The 19,431-nt window shown below is 30.5% G+C and overlaps 2 protein-coding genes across 2 annotated transcripts in view; one reads left to right on the top strand and one right to left on the bottom strand.

The window, feature by feature from the left end:
- The window catches only part of LOC113370831 (retinal homeobox protein Rx1-like), a 161,707-nt gene that overhangs the window by 118,543 nt on the left and 23,733 nt on the right, over positions 1-19,431 (bottom strand). The gene's annotated exons all lie outside the window — the stretch shown is intronic.
- Positions 10,141-19,431, top strand: part of LOC113382978 (homeobox protein orthopedia-like) — a 36,025-nt gene continuing 26,734 nt past the window's right edge. Inside the window, exons 1-2 of the mRNA XM_026621240.1 lie at positions 10,141-10,180; positions 14,137-14,627. Coding sequence (XP_026477025.1) covers positions 10,141-10,180; positions 14,137-14,627 — 531 coding nt within the window. The remainder of the gene's footprint in view (positions 10,181-14,136; positions 14,628-19,431) is intronic.

The following is a 19,431-nucleotide window of genomic DNA, read 5'->3' as shown; positions in this document are numbered from 1 at the left end:
AATAATACTTGAAACGTTTAATTTAAATTATTTAGAAAACTTATTTTAAACATGTTTCTATTTAAATTTTTTAACAAATATTTAAAAATAATCAGTTTGTAATAAAATACATTATTCCACTAATGAGTGCAAATTAATAAAAATAAAATTTGCACATGATCTTACATTTAATTTTTTATAACTCGCAAATATTTAGCTTTATGATTTGTCAGGCAATACTGTAAATTTATATATCATGAAATGAAAAAATCGAGTAAAAAACATGATTTTTGTAGTTCTGCGCGTCTGCATTACAGTTGCACGGTACGTAGCTGTAAGTCGTGGGGCAAGCGCGGCTCGGCATCAACTTGGTGTGGGTGTACGCGCGGCTATGGCGCCAGGAGGAGGTTGGAGGGTATGAGAGTGTTATATTGTGATCCCGGATGAGTTGATATATTGCTCGGCCGTATATAAAACCGCCGGCTTGTCTGCTGGCACCGAAACCGCGGCAAACCGTTCGCGATGATATAGCATACTTGTAATGCGTATTACTACTCCGAGATTCAACAAAGTATACCTACTTAAAACGCATAATACAAAATGTATTAAATTTTTTATTTTGAATCTTTATGTCAAAAAATTAACTATTATAAAATTCTCTTTATTAACTATTAAACATAAAAAAGATATATTTTATAGTATGCCCTTCATGTTAAGAGTTTCTTCCAGGGATGATCGCCAAAGAAATTTGAATTAAGTATTAAAGAGTAGTTTTTAATCGTCATTAAATATCCCTTTATTTTTATCACATTTTTTATCATTATTGTATCGAGTAGAGCGGGTCTTGAAAACGCGGACGAAACCGCGCACAAATGAAGTAAAGAATTTTTTTAACAACAATATTTCAAAGTGATGGAAAAAAGATGTTAGCTATTTAGCCATCTATTTAATTTGTACATCGCTATCAGTAGATCAATGACAATGTTTGAAAATTCATAACAAAAGTATTTTTTTTCGTTGTTAGTTTTTTAGGTTGTGAGCACTGTTTTTTTAGTTTACGAGACCTTAATATATTTTTTGAGTTTATTTTATTTAATTGCTTCATATGATTTTTTGTAAATTTACATTAGATTCAACAGTTTTTGCTCATATAACCTCTATAAAAGGTTACACGTTGAAAAGAGTAAAAAAGACCGAACTGAGAACTGAATTTTTACACTGGCAAAAGTATAAACAATAAAAACTAGTAAACTAATTGTAAGTTAAAAATTTTTTACTATTGATAAATTAAATAAATATTTCTGACAACAAACCAGATTGATGAAACAGTGTTATCTCTGTAAAAAATGTACTGATGAAATTTATATTTCATATTGGTTGATTAATGTTCATAAAATTTATTTAAAATTAAAAATAAAACACTGTTCGCGGCCACAGGCCGCTCTATTTTATTGGGTAAAGAGGACCAGATGACAATTTCTTGAAAAATAACAAAAAAAACACTTTTCTACAATGATAAATTAGCCAGGAGTTTCACTGAATATAGTAAGATTATTGCTTGTTTGATATATGTTATTCACTGTAATATAATTGCTTTCGTTTTCACGATATAATTACTCATAATCAAATTGAACCTTCTTGCCTTGCCCTATCCTAGTTCTATATACCACTGTATTCTATAACCGATTTTTTTCTACCGTAATACGTACTGTAAGATCATTAAAAATTATCTTTAATTGTCAGAAATATTATTTTTTATACAAATTGTGGAAAATTAATACATACAACCATTTCAGCTAATTAAACTGAATGATTTCAAAAATGAATCGAATATTTTGATTATATATCCATCAAAAATTAAAGTGTGTAAAAATCGAATAACCGATCTTATACCGACCGATCGAATAACCGACCCCAATAAATAATAATACAAAACTCAATTCCAACAATAACACTATTACCTCGTGCAATTTTCGTTTTCGACCGATCATAAAACACGCGTTATGAATATTCCGAACGTATTCGCGCATATGCATCAATTTAGCAAAAATCCAGTTTATATTATCTTTTACGGTCGCCGAAGGCAATTCGCATAGGCACATAATTCCTATCGGGATAAAAGCGTTTTCTTTGCTATTATACGACCTAGCCGCCGCTACAGTTTAGTGGGACGTGCATGCGACCGTCGCGTCGTAGAAGTCAGCGCGATGAAGAGCTACGACGCCTACGCGCGGCTACGCCGGGATAACGTCACACAACACACTATGTATACATATGGTGGAATTACAGAACCCCAAAATCTCCTGTCGAATGTTAAAGAACTAAGGGAATGAGATAGGAGAGCATATTGTGGGTAAATGCTAAATGTAGTTCAAACACACTTTAAAAATACGCGATTTATTACATACATACATTCAAATAAAAAACTTTTGAGTTATAGTAACTAAATAAACTTTTTATAATTTTTTTTAACAAATTTATAACCAAATAAAAGTTTAAATATCTAACTTTAATATATTTTGAGTAGGCAGTATGGTTGTGCCAAGGAACGGTAGTGACGGTCGTCATAACAGCTAAGCTATTATTCTGAGCTAGCGTCCAAAAAGAGAAAGATAAAGTATGTTTGTTCGAACAAGTTTCCATTATTATACTGAGTCAGCGCTTTTTATGATCTGTAGACCGCATTGATTTTATAGGGTCAAAAGTAGTTAATTACCAGCATTAGTTTTTGCATTGATGACTATGCTCAGTGATAACGAGAATTTCTTTTCAAACGTGTGGGTTGGACACGATTGTAACATGCATTTCTTGTCCTATTTGGGTAAATATTAAACAGTTAAAAAATCTAACTTAAGTAATTATAAACAAAATATGAAGTAGAAAGAAATAGGAAAATCAATACAAGTAACTAAAGATTTCACAAATATTTTGTGTTAACTTTTAAAAAAAAATGTTTTGTTATAAAATATTCATAATCTTTTAGTAAATAATTATGTTGTGTTATGTTACATATTTCCGAAAATAATAGTCGTTATAAACCATTTTCGTAAATATATCTATTATTTTTGAACCTAAGTTTATGTCTGTATCAACCGATTGTGACACTCGTCATTATCTTATTTGATTTGATTTTATGATCCATTGCATTTGAGGACAGTATTTCAATATCGCCACGTAGGCCAATGTTCATATTACCATTTAATTTACTTTTCTCTCAACTAACTGATAGTTTAACAAAATTATCGCCATCCAAAAAAAGTGACATAAGCGTACCCAGTCTACCTTACTAATAAATATTAGTTCAGGTAAGGTAATAAAAATTGCTCGAATCAGTAATTACACATTAAGGCCTTGCAGGACATTAGGTTTCATTTCAATTTTAGTATTTTAGCCAAAACATTAGTGCGGTTAGTTTTGTGGATACAGCAGCAATGGCTTAGGAAACATTAAGCTTCATTTGAATTCTAGTATAAATGCTAAGACTTGCTCAATTTTCGTTGGTCAGTATATACTTGCGATTACTATACATGAGATATTTAGTAGGTATAATGAGTACCTGTATACCTGTGTACCTGTGTACCTGTATAGTCTGAAAAATTCAACAAAAATGTCAAAGTATCGAAATTGATTGATTTTTGAATAAGTTTTAGTAGTACATGCGGTGGAAAATACATTGATTTTATAGTCCCTTCTTCAGATTCAACCAATTAAACTTATTTTTAGGCTTTGATGACGAGATCAGGAATATACGTTGAATGTTCACTAATATTCAGGTATGTTATGAAATATGTATGATCTTATTCATCGTCATGCATGAAATAAATATGAAATATGTAACGCATTGTAAGCATAGCATTTGTTTGCCGACTACGCATCGTCCGATGTATGAATATATGTGAAACCGCGTGCACCAGTTTTCACACGTACGTGTTACAAACGTGGCAAGGCGCCATCGAGCGCTATTGTCCAAACAACGAACGCGACTTGACTCCCTGACTTTAAAAAATCTAGAGCTGAATGCTATGCACTTAGATGACTGCATGTATGAACTGCACATATAATATATGCAGATAAAAAAATCTTAAAAAATGGTATATTACCAACTAAATCGCATAGGATATCCGCAAGCAAAAACTTCAATGTTGAGATGTCATTTGTGTATAATTGATAAATTATTTATAACCAATATTAATATTTATATTCATATTCAGTTTTAATGTAAATTAGGTAATAGAGGTAAATATTAATGAATTTAGACAAAACCACAAAAAATCGAGAAGACACAACCAAATTTTTGGGTATAATAGTTTCGTCATTCAGATTTTTCGTTTCCTTTTATAGCTGTCATCCCATATTCCGCCTAAATAGCGGTTTAATATATCCTTCATTTAAATTGTAAAACTCATAAAAGCTCGATAACAAATTTGAATAAATGTAAATGTATGAGTTGTCATAATGTGTGGTAGTATTTACTAAAATCGTATTTTTTATATAGTGGAATTTTACTGATATTTACAGTTTTCTCACTTGTTCAGCTTCGCGAACTAGTTCAAAGAGTTTTAGCAATTACTAATACATTAGAATGATATAACAAAGATATTCGAATGTTAAGTCCTAGGACTTAATAATTTAAAAATTTAAATTCAGCACCAGTGAACTTTCACCACAAACATTTCAAATTTTTATTTCAAAATTGATGAACCACATATATTGTACTTTCTCATAATATATAATTCATCAAACGTATTCTTCAAAAAATGAATGAACTGATGCTTGATGAAAATAATTGTCTTTATCTTAAATTTCATAAAAGAAATTCCCAATGTCGCATCAATGTCAATCAAAGACGAAAACAGGAAAGCTTAAAAAGGAATTTCATACATCAAAGAGCGGTATTTTCATAACGACGAAGCCCACGCATTCGGATACTAGGTACCTGCATAGTACAAATCCGAATTTGATTGAAGTTGTATTTGAATTAAAGTACATTTTGAGTATGTTCCACTTGCTACATTTTCTACGTGGGGTTTATGGCGCACATTGCGCACAAAGGTATTCGTGTTTTCACATACCCCTGTGCCAGTGGCGCTCGGGGATAAGATCGAAAACAAATATGAAAAATATGATAAAAATATAAATTATTCGTCCCTGCAGCAACTACACGTATATTATATTCTATAATATCCTACGTAAATCAATTTTTAGAAAGTTATTGTAAAAATATAACCGAAGTCAAGTATCCTTCTGTATGGATGCCGATCACTTAGTTACATATCTGCTTTTTTCATCATTACTTCGAAACTTAATATTATTACTCAATTAGTTTAATGTATAAATATAATCACAGTAACTAAATCCTTTATATTTCATCAATTTAGAAAGCGTGTGCTATTAAATGGGTATATTGTACAATAATCCATCAATCACGAGATTTACCACGTTAGAAATTATATGGTTTTACTTAAAACTCTCATTTGTTTATTAAAAACTCTTGTCTGAAATATTATAATCCGATTAAAAATATATGCCACCACTATAAATTTCAAAATGAATTTTAAGTCTACTTGACAAGTTATATTAAGTGGACGCACATAAAATTTATATTTTGATAAATGTAGTGAACTTTCGATGACATTTCTCAAATTTTAACACGACAAATTTATCATTTTTAACCCTCAACCATTATATTAAATTCGTTAGCAATTTAAGCAAATAGTCATAATAGAAGTTTATTTCAAATTAGTTGCTCGTGCAAATTCAATTTTGCTCATTATTAGATTGCTTTACATTCTATGAGGAAAAACAGAAAATGAGACTGCACTGTTTTATATACATATAAGCTACAATATACACACATCCCTCAACACTCCATGTTACACAGTCACGCACAGGCAATATTTGAAATTGAATTTCTGATTCTGCGACAAGTGTGCTTGTGCGCTTATAGTAGCTGCACCAGGTATTCGTGGAACGAGTGCTTGATTTGGCGAATTCTCAGAATACTGTTGGTACTGTGTATTGAAATACACCTAAGCATATTCAGAGTGACCAAATTTTAAGCAAAACCAAGATTATTAGAATACAAATCGATTAATTAAATATACTTCTGCTTAAACTTATTGGGCCTTGTCAACTCTCCAAAAGTACCTACTGAGTTGAGTATTTTAAAATTAATTTAAAAATGCATCTAAATGTATTAAATATATTAGGTATTGTATTACATAGAAAACACAGTCCTTATCTCGTTATTTCAAAACTACATTGAATAACAATGTCAACAATTGCTTAGTTTCAAGCCATATAGATGGTGATGAATTCATAGCATTACCTGGATTTTGGCTATGATTGCAACTATCATCTATCTATATACATAAAAATGCATCAAAGATGCGGTGATGAATGTTATTTCAAAAGAAGTTATATCAATCCGTACGAACGTTTTTCACCACCGATAAAGAATAAATAAATGGGTAACACATCTCAAATTGGAAGAAATTCGTGATTGTTTCCAAGTTCTATGATGTTTTTAATATTTTAGCATATAAAACTGAATTATGCCTATGATTAGTACACTAAATATATCGACATAACCAGAAAATAGTATGTGTGTAATGACAAAATGAAACATAATTTTGGTCGAGGTCGACTAGTTCAGGAGATATTAGACTTATATGTTAAAATCCTTAATATTTGAATTAGATTTGAACGAAAGTACCATGAAAGTCCAAAATATATCAAAACCAGTATTGAATTATTCAACTTAAGGATGAAGCTTTTGAAGTTAATTTCCAGTCCTTATACTGGCACTTAATATAAGCGTATTGTATACGAATATTAAATACTATTTTTGAGTTATAACAATAACTTATTTAACAAATAATTTTTATCTAAAAATGTTAGTATTATCTCAAATCTATTGATATTTCCATTTCCAGCACAGATCCGCGTACTATCTACTCAAACACTGTTGTTTTACAGGCGGAGCTTGCAAAAGCTCCCACTCGTCCCTGCGTTGTATTAATACCGAGAGCTATGCAAGTCATGCAGAATGCGGCCTTCCAGGGTATTCCAGCAACCGATATATTATTACTTTTTTATTTTGTTATATAAAATATTATTGCTAGATTTATGTTTCACGTACAAAAAGAAATAACTTTGCATAAGCCAAAACAAAAGGATTTCAATATTTATTAGGAAATTAATTTTGAGCTTATTATGTAAGCACATATTAATTAGAGTTATTATAGATTATATATATATATATTATATATATATATATATATATATAATCGTAATGAATTTGATTTATCTTATTTAAATCTTGATTTCATAATGGACGCACAAGACAAATTTGAAATATTTAGGACTTCATTTTGTAAATAATAATGTGTGATTTTTGCTGTTTTGTAAATATGTATTTTATTCAAACATATTTGCATAAAAATATTATTATATACTATCAAATTATTCACGTAAGCTTTTTCTTTCATTGATTGCTTTAAAAACATTGTATGAAAAAATTGACTGTTTTATAGAATTAAAAAAAATTATAGTAATATAATATAGGCAATGTTCAAAACATCAACATACAGTATTATATTATTATTTAAAAGATATATTTTAAATAGTATTTATATTGAAATGTTACGAATTTAAATTATTTTTGACTAATCATAAAGAAGATAAAAAAATCATAGTGTTAATTCATTTTCATTATGACACAAATAAGCTTATTTTAGTATACGAATATGCCAATTTTATTAAGTTTCATCCAATAATAAGTAATTACAATATATTTTAAAAACAACGTATAAATTTGTTATTCTTAAATACCATTGTGAATATTTGTTCAAAAGAAAGTAAGCCAAACATTACTAACTATTTACTCCTATCATATTAATTACGGTTTAGCCAATTATTGCATTAAAATCCTGTTAATGAAATAAGTCGAGCTGAGTGTATGTAATGGACTATAATGCCTAACTACTTAGCGCACAGATTAGGTTAGTTAAGTTTAATCTTGCACCATACCGACTCGTACTATGGGCTTTCTGAGACTTTATTCATGCAATCCTATTTCTACCTCCATACTATACATTATTTTCTAAATTAATAATCAACAAATGAATAATACTGTTAAATAAATAATAAACCCAAAAGTACGTTGTCGAAATTATATGAAAGGATGCTTCAAATTAATTTGCAGTTTGTATGTTGACTGTCAATTAACAAGCGCTTTTCATTTTAATATGAATTTAATGATTTTAATTTTATTCATTTAATATTCGCTATGCGATAACATAAATACTACTAAATATATCTATATTTCAATACACCATCACAATGCATGTGCTGACTTTGAATAAAATAATTTTTTGCAACTTTTGAAATTTTTATAAATCACCAACAAAAGTAAAATACAAAACATTAATACACATTATATTAAATCTTATATAATCAATTTATCCAAGTATTTTCGGCAATACGAAATTCTTACTTGAAAGACAGTAATAAAATCCCATGAACCCGGGATCTGTAGGCAACTAAGTGAAGGTAATTCAAGCAAATTGCCGCAAATGGGATAAAATTGAGTGGAGCAACACATCTTGCACTACGTGTGTATAAGATACAGATGTATTTATCATTTCCGATATATTAATAAGAACTATATTTTGAAATGTTATGAACTGAAGTGAACTTGAACCGCTTACAGGTAAGATGAAAATTTAATAGAGCAAATTTATTTTATTTAAACTCAGACGATACCATAATGAATATTGATAAATAATAATAATTGGTAAAGTAATAATAAATATAGTTAGAAGTGAAAATAGCACTTATCGGGCATTCCTGAACCAAATTGAGGTATAAGCCAAACCTATTAGATTAATTCTAATAATAAAAGTAATCAAATATGGATGGATTAACAGTTGGGTTACCATCTGAAAATATGATTTAAAAAAAAGTATACGTCAATTTTAATAAATATGTAATTATAATTATTAAAATACACGTAGTAGTGGTAAAATAAGTGATGTTATCAAATTAATGTGCATTTTTCTAGTTTCTGCATGGTCATAAATTATACAAGATATGATCAAATTTAATTGATTAAAATAATGTATATAATGAAGTTAATATTACGCACATTCCAAATCGGTTCAACTTCGTATCTCGTACTTAAACGATTTCATCAAACAGTTTACATCAGAAAAACCTCGGGTCTTTACCAGCCTTACTTTAACATTCAATAACAGCAATTTATCAATAACGTGCCACCGGAGAATACATCCGACTCGCGGCACGGCGCGACGACACGGTTCTTGAATATTGCATAACGCACATCGGGCACGCACACAGGGCCCGGATCGCAGACACGGTTGAAAATGAAATAAACATAGCGATAACACATTGATAAAAGCTTTTCCTCGTGCACGGATTTCATGGCGTCCACGATCCCTACCTCTTTTCCGAAAACTTTCCATTCCAAAATCCGCCTACAGTAGGTCGGCTTGATGCGCTATTGGACGGCGCGGGAGTACGTAGAGCCGGAAAGTAGGCTCGCGTGAGCTACGATCGCGCCCATATGGAGCTAACTGTGCGGAAGACAAGGACGGTGCTGTACCTATCTCCGGCGCTCGATCAGGCCTCGTATACTCGCTTCGAACGCGGTGGAATGAGATAACAGTTCAAAACAGAGGTATGCACTCGCCAAAACTTATCGCATCCGAGTCTTTGTAGTCACTCCCCCCGGCGTTTCCAAAAAGCGGCCGGACTAGCCGTCTGGGTACGCGGCAATCAGTAGCTAAGCGCTGTTCATTTAATCAACACTCCGTATACGATAATATTTACATAGTCATATAAGTTTTGTATAGGTGTAAGCCCGCGGTCGTACGCGTATGGATGCGCGTAAACGTAATTAGGAATTTCGTGCTTTTTCTGTGATTGACAAACTGTGATCAGTTTTTTCGTACTCTATGTGATTTAAGATAAGCAGTGATTAGCTTATGATTCGAATGAGGACAAGAGGCTAGGATTATATCAAATAATAATAGTTATTAAAGGTGTATGTTTGTACGTGTTAGCAGCAGGAATCCTTAGACCGTCGCCACCATTTTGTCTTCGTTGACGTTGAGGCCCGGCGGCGGACCGGGCTCCGTCATGCTCAACAACTTGTCCGTGACGAACGCAGGATTATCGGGTTGGTAACATTCAATATAAATTCACATACAGATCTTGCAATTCATCATTAACTTTATAAACCTTTTACTTTTCATTGATTATGCATTATCATTTTTTTACTTTTCATTGCTAATATTACTAAACTGTCATATGATTATATGTCATCATAATCCCAAATGCACATATAAACGTATATTCAAATACAATATAAATACACGATTGCACATATATACATGCTTAACAAGTTTAATGGCGGTTTTTATTAACTCATCTTATTTTAACTGTTAAAAAATAACATTATGAAAATTTAAATCTATATGATATAAAAAAATCAATTTAGAGAATAAACTAGCTGTAAATGGAATTCTGTCTTAAGGCAATTAGGGCATCGTGCTTTAAGGCAAATTGCTGGAACTTCCCTTACCGTAGCGAAATGTTAGAAAAATACTGAATGTTTTGAAATAGATTATTATTAATATTGTAACATTGTCTAATATTTATAAGAATTATATAAACTGAATTGAAAAGCTGAAATTGTTTGTTTAAAGTATATTAGAACTATAGTCAGAATTAAATATAAAATCTGAATTATTTTCATTATACAAAAAAAATTTCCAAGAAAACTCCGTTCTCTCAAAAAGTCGTTTTCTATTTTCTGCACTCTTTGCTCCGTATCTCCGAAACGGCTGGACCTGCCTTTGCCAAAAACTAATCAGCTCTTTTCCCTATCAATAGGAATCGAATGTTTTTTGAACCATTCAAATCGGTTGATCCGTGCGCCCGAAAACGTGACTGGAAATTTGTATCCATACATACATACACACACACATCCATTTTTTTTGAAGTATGCCAAAATGTTCAGAAACCTTCAAAACGTCGAAAAATGTAAAAATTTTCGATTTCGATTTTTGGACGATTACATTAACTTACCCTACAAGAAGTTAAAATATGTATTAACCATCTATGAGCCCGCGTAACTTGCGGGTCACATTCTAAATTTTTTGATATTTTACCATACAATTTTTTTTTTCGTGACATGACCATAAATCTTTATTCTACGACGTTGCCAAAACAAATAATATCAATATTTATGACCTTTCATAGGATTTTCAATCTGAAATAACATTTTCATGCATAGAAGTATGAACATTATAGGCCGCTGTAACTTGATAATTCATAAAAGTCTCATAATTAAAAAAAAATCGTTCAAACATATTTTGCTGCATTTGATTTGCATGTATAGGCTTATAATTACTGATTTTTTGTATACCCATTTTTGAAACAAAAATTCGGCCCATGGATTGTCCATAACTAAAACAACACATTCATATTGGATTCACTTGTAGCAATAAATATTGCAAATAGAAACTATCGCAAACATAATTTAAGTATTTTATATTTAGCTTATTGGACTAAAAACCACCAGTAAAATTGATCTAACAAATGGTAGCTTAAAAATATTTTAAAATATGCTTACTACCTTTTAGAAAATGCCAATATAATGAAACGATCAAATATAATAAAAATTACAAGGAATGTAAAACGTAATTCAACAGAATTGGATATAAGTTTACCGATCAACTCTATAGACACTACAATCTTAATAACTGCCTACCATTATCACATTCATAAATCATAGATTTCATTATTTTATGCACACAATACAATAATAAATCTTTAGGCAAACATTTAAAAGAAGAAAGGTAATAATATTTACTTTATAACTTACATCATTTTAAAATTAGTTATGACAATTAAACTTAACAACACTAAATTTGTTGTACTTTTCACCTGGTAATGCGGTATTATTAGAATTATCAATAAGTATTTATGCGGTGTATAGGTGTATATAACGTAATAGCCGTATGTACAAATATGAAGTATTATAATGTGCAAAGTGCTCTTAATTTCGTGGGAATTAAAATTGATAGTTTTATTTAATTATTGCAATGATGTGAGGCCATTAACAAAATTTTGTTTGTATGCTGTTATAATTTGGTTGATTAAAATTATTGTTTTCACTACTAATGAATTGTTGAACATATCTGTATCAACATTAACTTTCAATTTCACATATTTTTAAGAAACAAATAATATATGGTTAAATAAAAATAAATTATAAGTAAGATTTAAATATTAATACTTTATCTTAAACATGTTTGAAAATGATTGATTTTATTTTATACAAATTTATATTTAGTTTCATTTTTAATTCATTTTTTAATTTAAAAAAATAATATTACCTTCGTACTTTTATAAAAATATGATATAAATTATTTGAACTACATTTTCATTTTAGCACCCCATTCAACTTTAAGAATCATAATAAAGTGTTCATTCCTCATACGAATCTCGTATTCATATTCATACTAAATCCCGTTTATGTCCCATATAAATCTTTTATGGACCTCAAGATTTCTCTCTCTGAGATTTATATATACCTATGATATATTTAGAAGGTAGATTTGCCAAACGACATTAAATGAGATTGATATATAAATTTAGTTAAATTTAATTAATACAGATATTATGAACCAAACCAAACTATTGCTTGAATTTTTGACTATGTATTTTCAAAACGGTTGTGTGTTTATTGAAACTAGTGATTATCCAGTGATGTAAATAAATTCATTCGTATCCTCCAAGCCCATAAATTACACGCTTCAATAATTTTTGTACGAATTAAATGATAAATGTCATTAGTTATAAATTTGATATGTACTAGCTTTCATGTATTTTAATTATGCAAATGTTGCAAAATTTCTTCATTTTGTTTCATTTACACATAATTTCAATAAATTTCTCATTTTTATAACTATTATGTAAAATTTTTAACATCAACTGTTACAAGTTCTTTATTTAAAGGACACCAAGGTAACTTATATTTTTCCAAACTGTTATTTGTTCATCCATATCTTTCGTCCAAGTCAACCATGGAATCATTGCCGATCCTCGTGTAAGACCGTGTTATTGTATTGGAAGGTGTGAATTAGTCGAAGTCACGAGCACTGCGATACGGTCGTTGCATTTCGTTCCCTCACATAGTCTTTGTCCAAGTTTTATGCAAATATACCAGATATATGTTATTCAGATATCTTACCATCGTATCGTGTGTGTGATTTCAACAAATGTGTGCAGAAAAATTGTGATTGAATGAAAAATCAGTGTTTGTCGCAAATAAAGAAACATCTGGTGAGATAATTATTCAAGCGGAATTATAGGATTGAATAATATAGCAATGGGCAATAAAGCAGACAGGCTTTTTATATTTATAAAAAATAATTTATAGTTCATAGTTTATAGTTTATAGTTCATTAAATGTATAATAGTGTTCTCAACATAATTTGTCCTATTATTTAGAATGAATTCAAATCTAATGAACTGTAACACATTGTGTATAAGTCCAAGCTATATATATTTCCATTTGACATTTTAATTAAAAAGTATATAATATAGTAAAATCAGCTTTGAATAAACTTGCCATCAATGTTCTGTCTATCAAATACACCTATCAATTCTGAGAATAATAACTGTGCAAACAAAATACTCTCGTCGAGAGCTACTGTGCGCGATTTTAATGTTTCGACAAACATCTGAAAAAATGCGCGAAGTGATCGCATAATAGCACGAAATATTGTTGCAAAAAGTGTAAAGCACCGGCTCGTAATGTATATATGTATATATTGCGGATCACTTTCAATTTCTAATGATTTTTTTCAAACTCTCTTGCTGAGTAGCCTATAATATTTTTCAAATTTTATTATTTATTTAATTTTTTCTTATATATATTTGATTTGCCTTCATGTAGAGTATTTGAAAAATATGTGATTTGGAGTTTCTAATGCCTGTTTTGCGTCATTCCTTGCAATTTGCTCAGTAAACGGTGGTGTTAATTGAAATCAATCAACTAACCCTAATTTGTCAATTCCATTTATTGTAATTAAAAATTACTAAAACATGTCTGTCTTATCTCAGATTTCTATGCCCACCGCTCCGCCCCGTCATCGCCGCCGTCTTCCAAAGATTTGTGTGAAGACATCAAGCGGCACCACAACGAGCTTAAAGCTCTCGGTCTCGACCAGCATCACCACCACGGAGGCGGAGTATCCGTAAGCTCGTCCGTTGTATCGGGCATCCGTTCGGCCGGCCTGCACACGTCTATGTGCGACGTGCAGGGTCTGGCCAACGGTTCCGTTCCGGCATCCTCGACACCAGGATCGATGGTCAGCCAGCAGTCTACTCCTGGATCGGCAGCATCAAATATGAACGGTGGCGGTTCTTCAGGATTAAGCGGGAACGGTGGACAGGACAACGATAAACCAACAAAACAGAAGAGACATAGGACAAGGTTCACACCGGCTCAGTTGAATGAACTGGAGAGATGTTTTAGCAAAACACATTATCCTGACATATTTATGCGGGAGGAAATTGCGATGAGAATCGGTCTCACGGAATCGAGAGTTCAGGTAAGAATAGGTTAGATAAAAATAGATCCACCTTTGCAAATTGAAAATGTATTACACTAATAAACATCAAGATAAGGATTAATATTTCTTTAACGGTTACCGCGGTCAATACGACTTTCATTAAGGAAACTTGTCTAGATTCATTGACAAATGTAATTTCATTGATGAACATATGTATGTCGGTTCTCCGACCTTGGCAATAACTCTATCATATCATTAGACCTCACAATGAAGACCCCTCATCAAAGTCTAAGCGTAATGTAGGTGCTAAAATACCTCCCACCGCGCGTTTCTAACCCGAACGGTCCAAAAAAAAAAAAGCCACGAGGCCTGCTGTGCTACCTGTGTTTTTTCTGTTTCTTTCTTTTCAGCACACCACGGCATAATAATGTACATTTTAATAATATTTTAACATGTATTTTCTAAAGCAATAAAAACAAACCGAAATCAAAGGAGAACTTTATTGGAGGTGTTTTTATGGTTCGTTATGCGGTAGAGAACTTCGGAAGACCGCACGTCACGTTGTTCCAAGTTAATATACTGACAAGATTTGACACATTTATAAAAATTACAGTAAGGTACGAGTGTAATTCGTTCACTGAGTGTTTCATAAAATTAAATATTTATAGAAATTAATGCTTTTTGTTAAAAGACTTGCTGAAAATATTAGTATAGTTTAATTCTTAAATAAATCGTTATGGAATTGATATAAATATAAATACCAATTTTAATCAATGGTTCAAATTTCATATACACTTCCTACATATATGTCCTTTACGAACCTCTAGTAGATGCATATATTTGAGTATATGTGGCAAATGTGGCAAATAAACAATCTGATTTTTTAGAAACTATAAACTAGGGTGAAAAACTTTTAAAAATCAATATCATTATTAAACTAATTTTTTACTAATATATACAAATCGAAGTTATATGATGAATTACCCAAGAGTATACATATAAGTGCTTAAAAATCAAATTTATCTCAGTATTTTATGTCTGTCCACCAAAGATTTGGCCTCTAAGATACTTTTCAATATGATGAAGATCTACCACTTGATCACAATTACGAGCAAATTACATAATCGTTTTACCGCTGGGACATTTGAATTAATATGCAAACGTGTACATTACACACATTATGGGCCGTCAATCATCACGTGTTTAATATGTTTTGACTTTTGAAATCGACGCTGACGCACGTTTGGTTTCTTTGTTACCTCGACAATGCGGACACATAGAGTGCTACTGTTATGTATACCTCATCATCACCATCACGACTTCAGAAGAAGAATAATTCTGTTTCTACAGGTATTCTTAAATACTTTGTTGCATCCCAAGAACCGTTCAATGTTCAATGAAAATAATGGACATTGAAATGATTGTCTACTCCAAGTTCCCATTTTCAATATTTCTTACAAGCGGATTGAATTCTGTTGTAAGATTGGCAAAAGATATTAATTTCTTGATCAATGGATTATAAAATCAATCTTCAATGAATCAATATAAATTATGGCTTATAAACTAAGATTGTAAGTAATTTTAATAATTAAAATAATTCTACAACATAATTAACGATTAGACACAAAGATCTAATAACAGAGTAATGAACTAAAATTAAATGTAGAACGATTTCCGAAATGTAGTACGAACAAAATAGGCAGTATAGTTTATATTTTTCTAATATAAAAGAAATACTATTATGTGGAAAAGCTTTTAAGGTGCCCATGATCCGTATTAGATATTTAACATGCACAACGCAACGCCCTATTCTGTTTTCGTTTTTGTATTCAATAGGTAAACACACACAACCCAAGATTTCATTTAAACTGACAAAAACACACGGATCTCAAGATTGTGTTCGATTCTATTGTTTTTTGTTCATACACAGAATGTGCGATGTATTGAAAAGGTACATTAATTGTATGTACAGAAACAGAGATGTATGTTGAAAAATAAAAATTAGATCTTTTGGAATTGCTAGCTAACTAGTTAATTTTTATAAAAATCTAATAAGAAAAAGTTATGTTGCAAAAAATATGAAAACGTATATTTGAAAATACTGTTTAACTGCAAAACAATGAATGCTATCAAGGTTTATAATATAAGCCTTATATAAATATAAATTTTCATATAAACTTTATATGAAACAGAAGCTGTTTGAAAAATTGGGAATATAATACGGTCAAAAATTAGTGTAGGAGTGCCTCTCAAAATAAAAATGATTTAGTGAATACTTTGTCGTAAGAATGAAAAAAAATAATGTAATTTTTAGAAAGTGTTGTTTCAAAAACCGTCCCTGTATCTAGATTTACTCTGACCGTGGAGATGTATCTCACGTGTTCGGTAATGTGGTAGCATTGTTGTGTAATTGGCGTCGCTACTGAATATTCTGAGTATTGAGTATTCTAACCGTACACATTCTTATTCATTTCTGTGGATAAATTGTCTCTGAAGAAATGGACAAAGGACAATTCTCCACGCGGTCCATCAATGACAAAACAAGCACAGATTGTCGAAGAACTAGGGCAAGACTGCGGCACTCGTGCACGGAATATCTAATATATGAATACCTGACTCTGTATGTATTTATACTAAGCTTTAAAATGAATATGGATGAAGGTTAATTTATTGAAAATATATTAATATTGTATTAAACACTTATAACTAGTTTTATCCGGATTAACAAAATTATTGATCTTGCAAAAAAGAATTAAGAACATTAGATTTTTTAATCAGATTTTCTGAATTTCAAAATATTTTGAAAATTTGTGAGAATGGAGATTTATGTGTTTGAAGATGATGATAATGTTTTACTCAAAAAGTTCTTAATACCAAATTATAAAATATTATGAATTTTAATTATTAGAGATTAACACGATTAGAGTTGTTAAACTTATATTCAGCAGTTATATACGTAGACGGCCAAAATTTTTGAAAAGTGTTAAGTTTAGACAGTATTTATCAGTTAAAAAAGTACTATTGTTAATTTAAATATTTCGTTCGTGTTGAACTCAAACTAGTACACTACCCAAATCTTATTGACTATTTTTTTTATTACGAGGGCTTTTTCTCATTTTTGGTGGTCTGCATTTACAAACTGGTAGTAATTGTTTGGAAGCTTAAGGGCGAGATCCAAAATCCCGAAGTTTCTCTTGAAACAATTAACTGCGAAGTAGCTAATCCTGCAGACGGCGTGTTAATTCCGGTTGTCTTAAGAATGAATTCATTTTCATATGAAATTATTATCATGTTAATTTTAACTTAGATATTTTTGAAATTAAATTAATTATGTTTATCAAAATTAGGAATTATTTATGAATCGTATTTCGATAATTTTTTATGTGAATGGAAAATAATCAGATTTCGGAGATCTAGTGGAGATACAATTTATTACCTGCAAATATTTAAAATATTGTTTTTTAAATAAATCTGATTCAAAGTCACCGAGCACAACATATAAATTAAAAAAAAAATAGTATTCAACAAAATTGTTATCAGCTATAAATAGGTTATTTTGATGTGTATTTTATTCAAACTCGCGCAATTTCTTTTGAATAACACCTGAGAATTATATTTTTAGTTCCAGATTATGTAAAAAGTATATTGAATATGAAGTAACATGAATTAGTATGGTAATATCTGCTACAAGAATAAAAAAATAATATATATTATTTTTGAACCGACATTAAAATATCGTTGTCGACTCATTAGACTTTGGCAGAACGTTAGCACTTTGTAACATACCGGGGTTGATATTATAATCATATCATACATTTTTGTTGATTAAATTATGTATTTGTTATGTTATATTCACTGAAAATGAGTGAAACTGGATCTCGAAACGCTTCTTTACGTTTTTTTAGATTTTCTAGACATAACTTTTTTTTAAAAATGGTACAGTACCTTTTCGAGAAAACACCATAATGGCAAAAATTGTCATAACCTGGAAGATCAATCACTCATCTTACATTTAGATATCGATCATATTCTAAAAGGCAAAAGTCAAATCTTTTCGATAGTCATCGCCCTTTTGCACCGTCTATTAAGCATTCATCACAGAGTATTATGATTCATATGACGTGAAACACACTCCCGTGTACTAATATTAGCACCCTCTCGCACACAATGCACCCGCAACATTTACTAATTCATCATGCCCAATATAATACCTAGTGGCGTACGTAACAAGGGCATGCATTAAGGGATGCTATTATTTTAAAACAGACACCACCCACTCCCTGTCCTATGCCAAGGAATTTATCATATTATGCATTAGATTTTTTGAATGAGTATGATAGTGATTACTGTGGCTACCGAAAACACATACTTATTTATAAAAAACGAGAACAATACATCACTCAAATATTCTGAATATAATCTTAGCAAAAATATTTTCATATTGTGCATTATAATGCATCACATTGTGCAAAGCTATTGTTTTCGATGAAAAAGCGAAGGACCTTGAAGCTCATAGAGCAATATTACACTTGTGTTAGAACATATAATTACTTCTTTAGAAAAAGTCATGATTAATAGGCATAAAAGAGTCACCATTTAAAAATATTCTCGATACAATCTCACAAAAAAGTCCTGGATACATACGTCGGATATTGATCATTTTAAGCAATAATAAATATTATTTAGGACATAATACAGCTTTTCTTAAAATAATAAATGCATGCATGTTTTGAAAAATCTATTTAACTACTAAAGTATTTGCAAGCATATTCATCACGAGATCTTAATTACTAATTTCTTTTTGTATACGACACACGTATTCATTTAAATTTAAAAATGTATT

Source organism: Ctenocephalides felis, unplaced genomic scaffold (genome assembly GCF_003426905.1).
Source record: "Ctenocephalides felis isolate EL2017-DRISC unplaced genomic scaffold, ASM342690v1 CF-g0.4_SCAFFOLD_00845, whole genome shotgun sequence".
In the NCBI taxonomy this organism is placed as follows: Eukaryota; Metazoa; Arthropoda; class Insecta; order Siphonaptera; family Pulicidae; genus Ctenocephalides; species Ctenocephalides felis.
The sequence above is the reverse complement of the archived record's forward strand: the minus strand, read 5'-3'. Positions and strand labels throughout refer to the sequence as shown.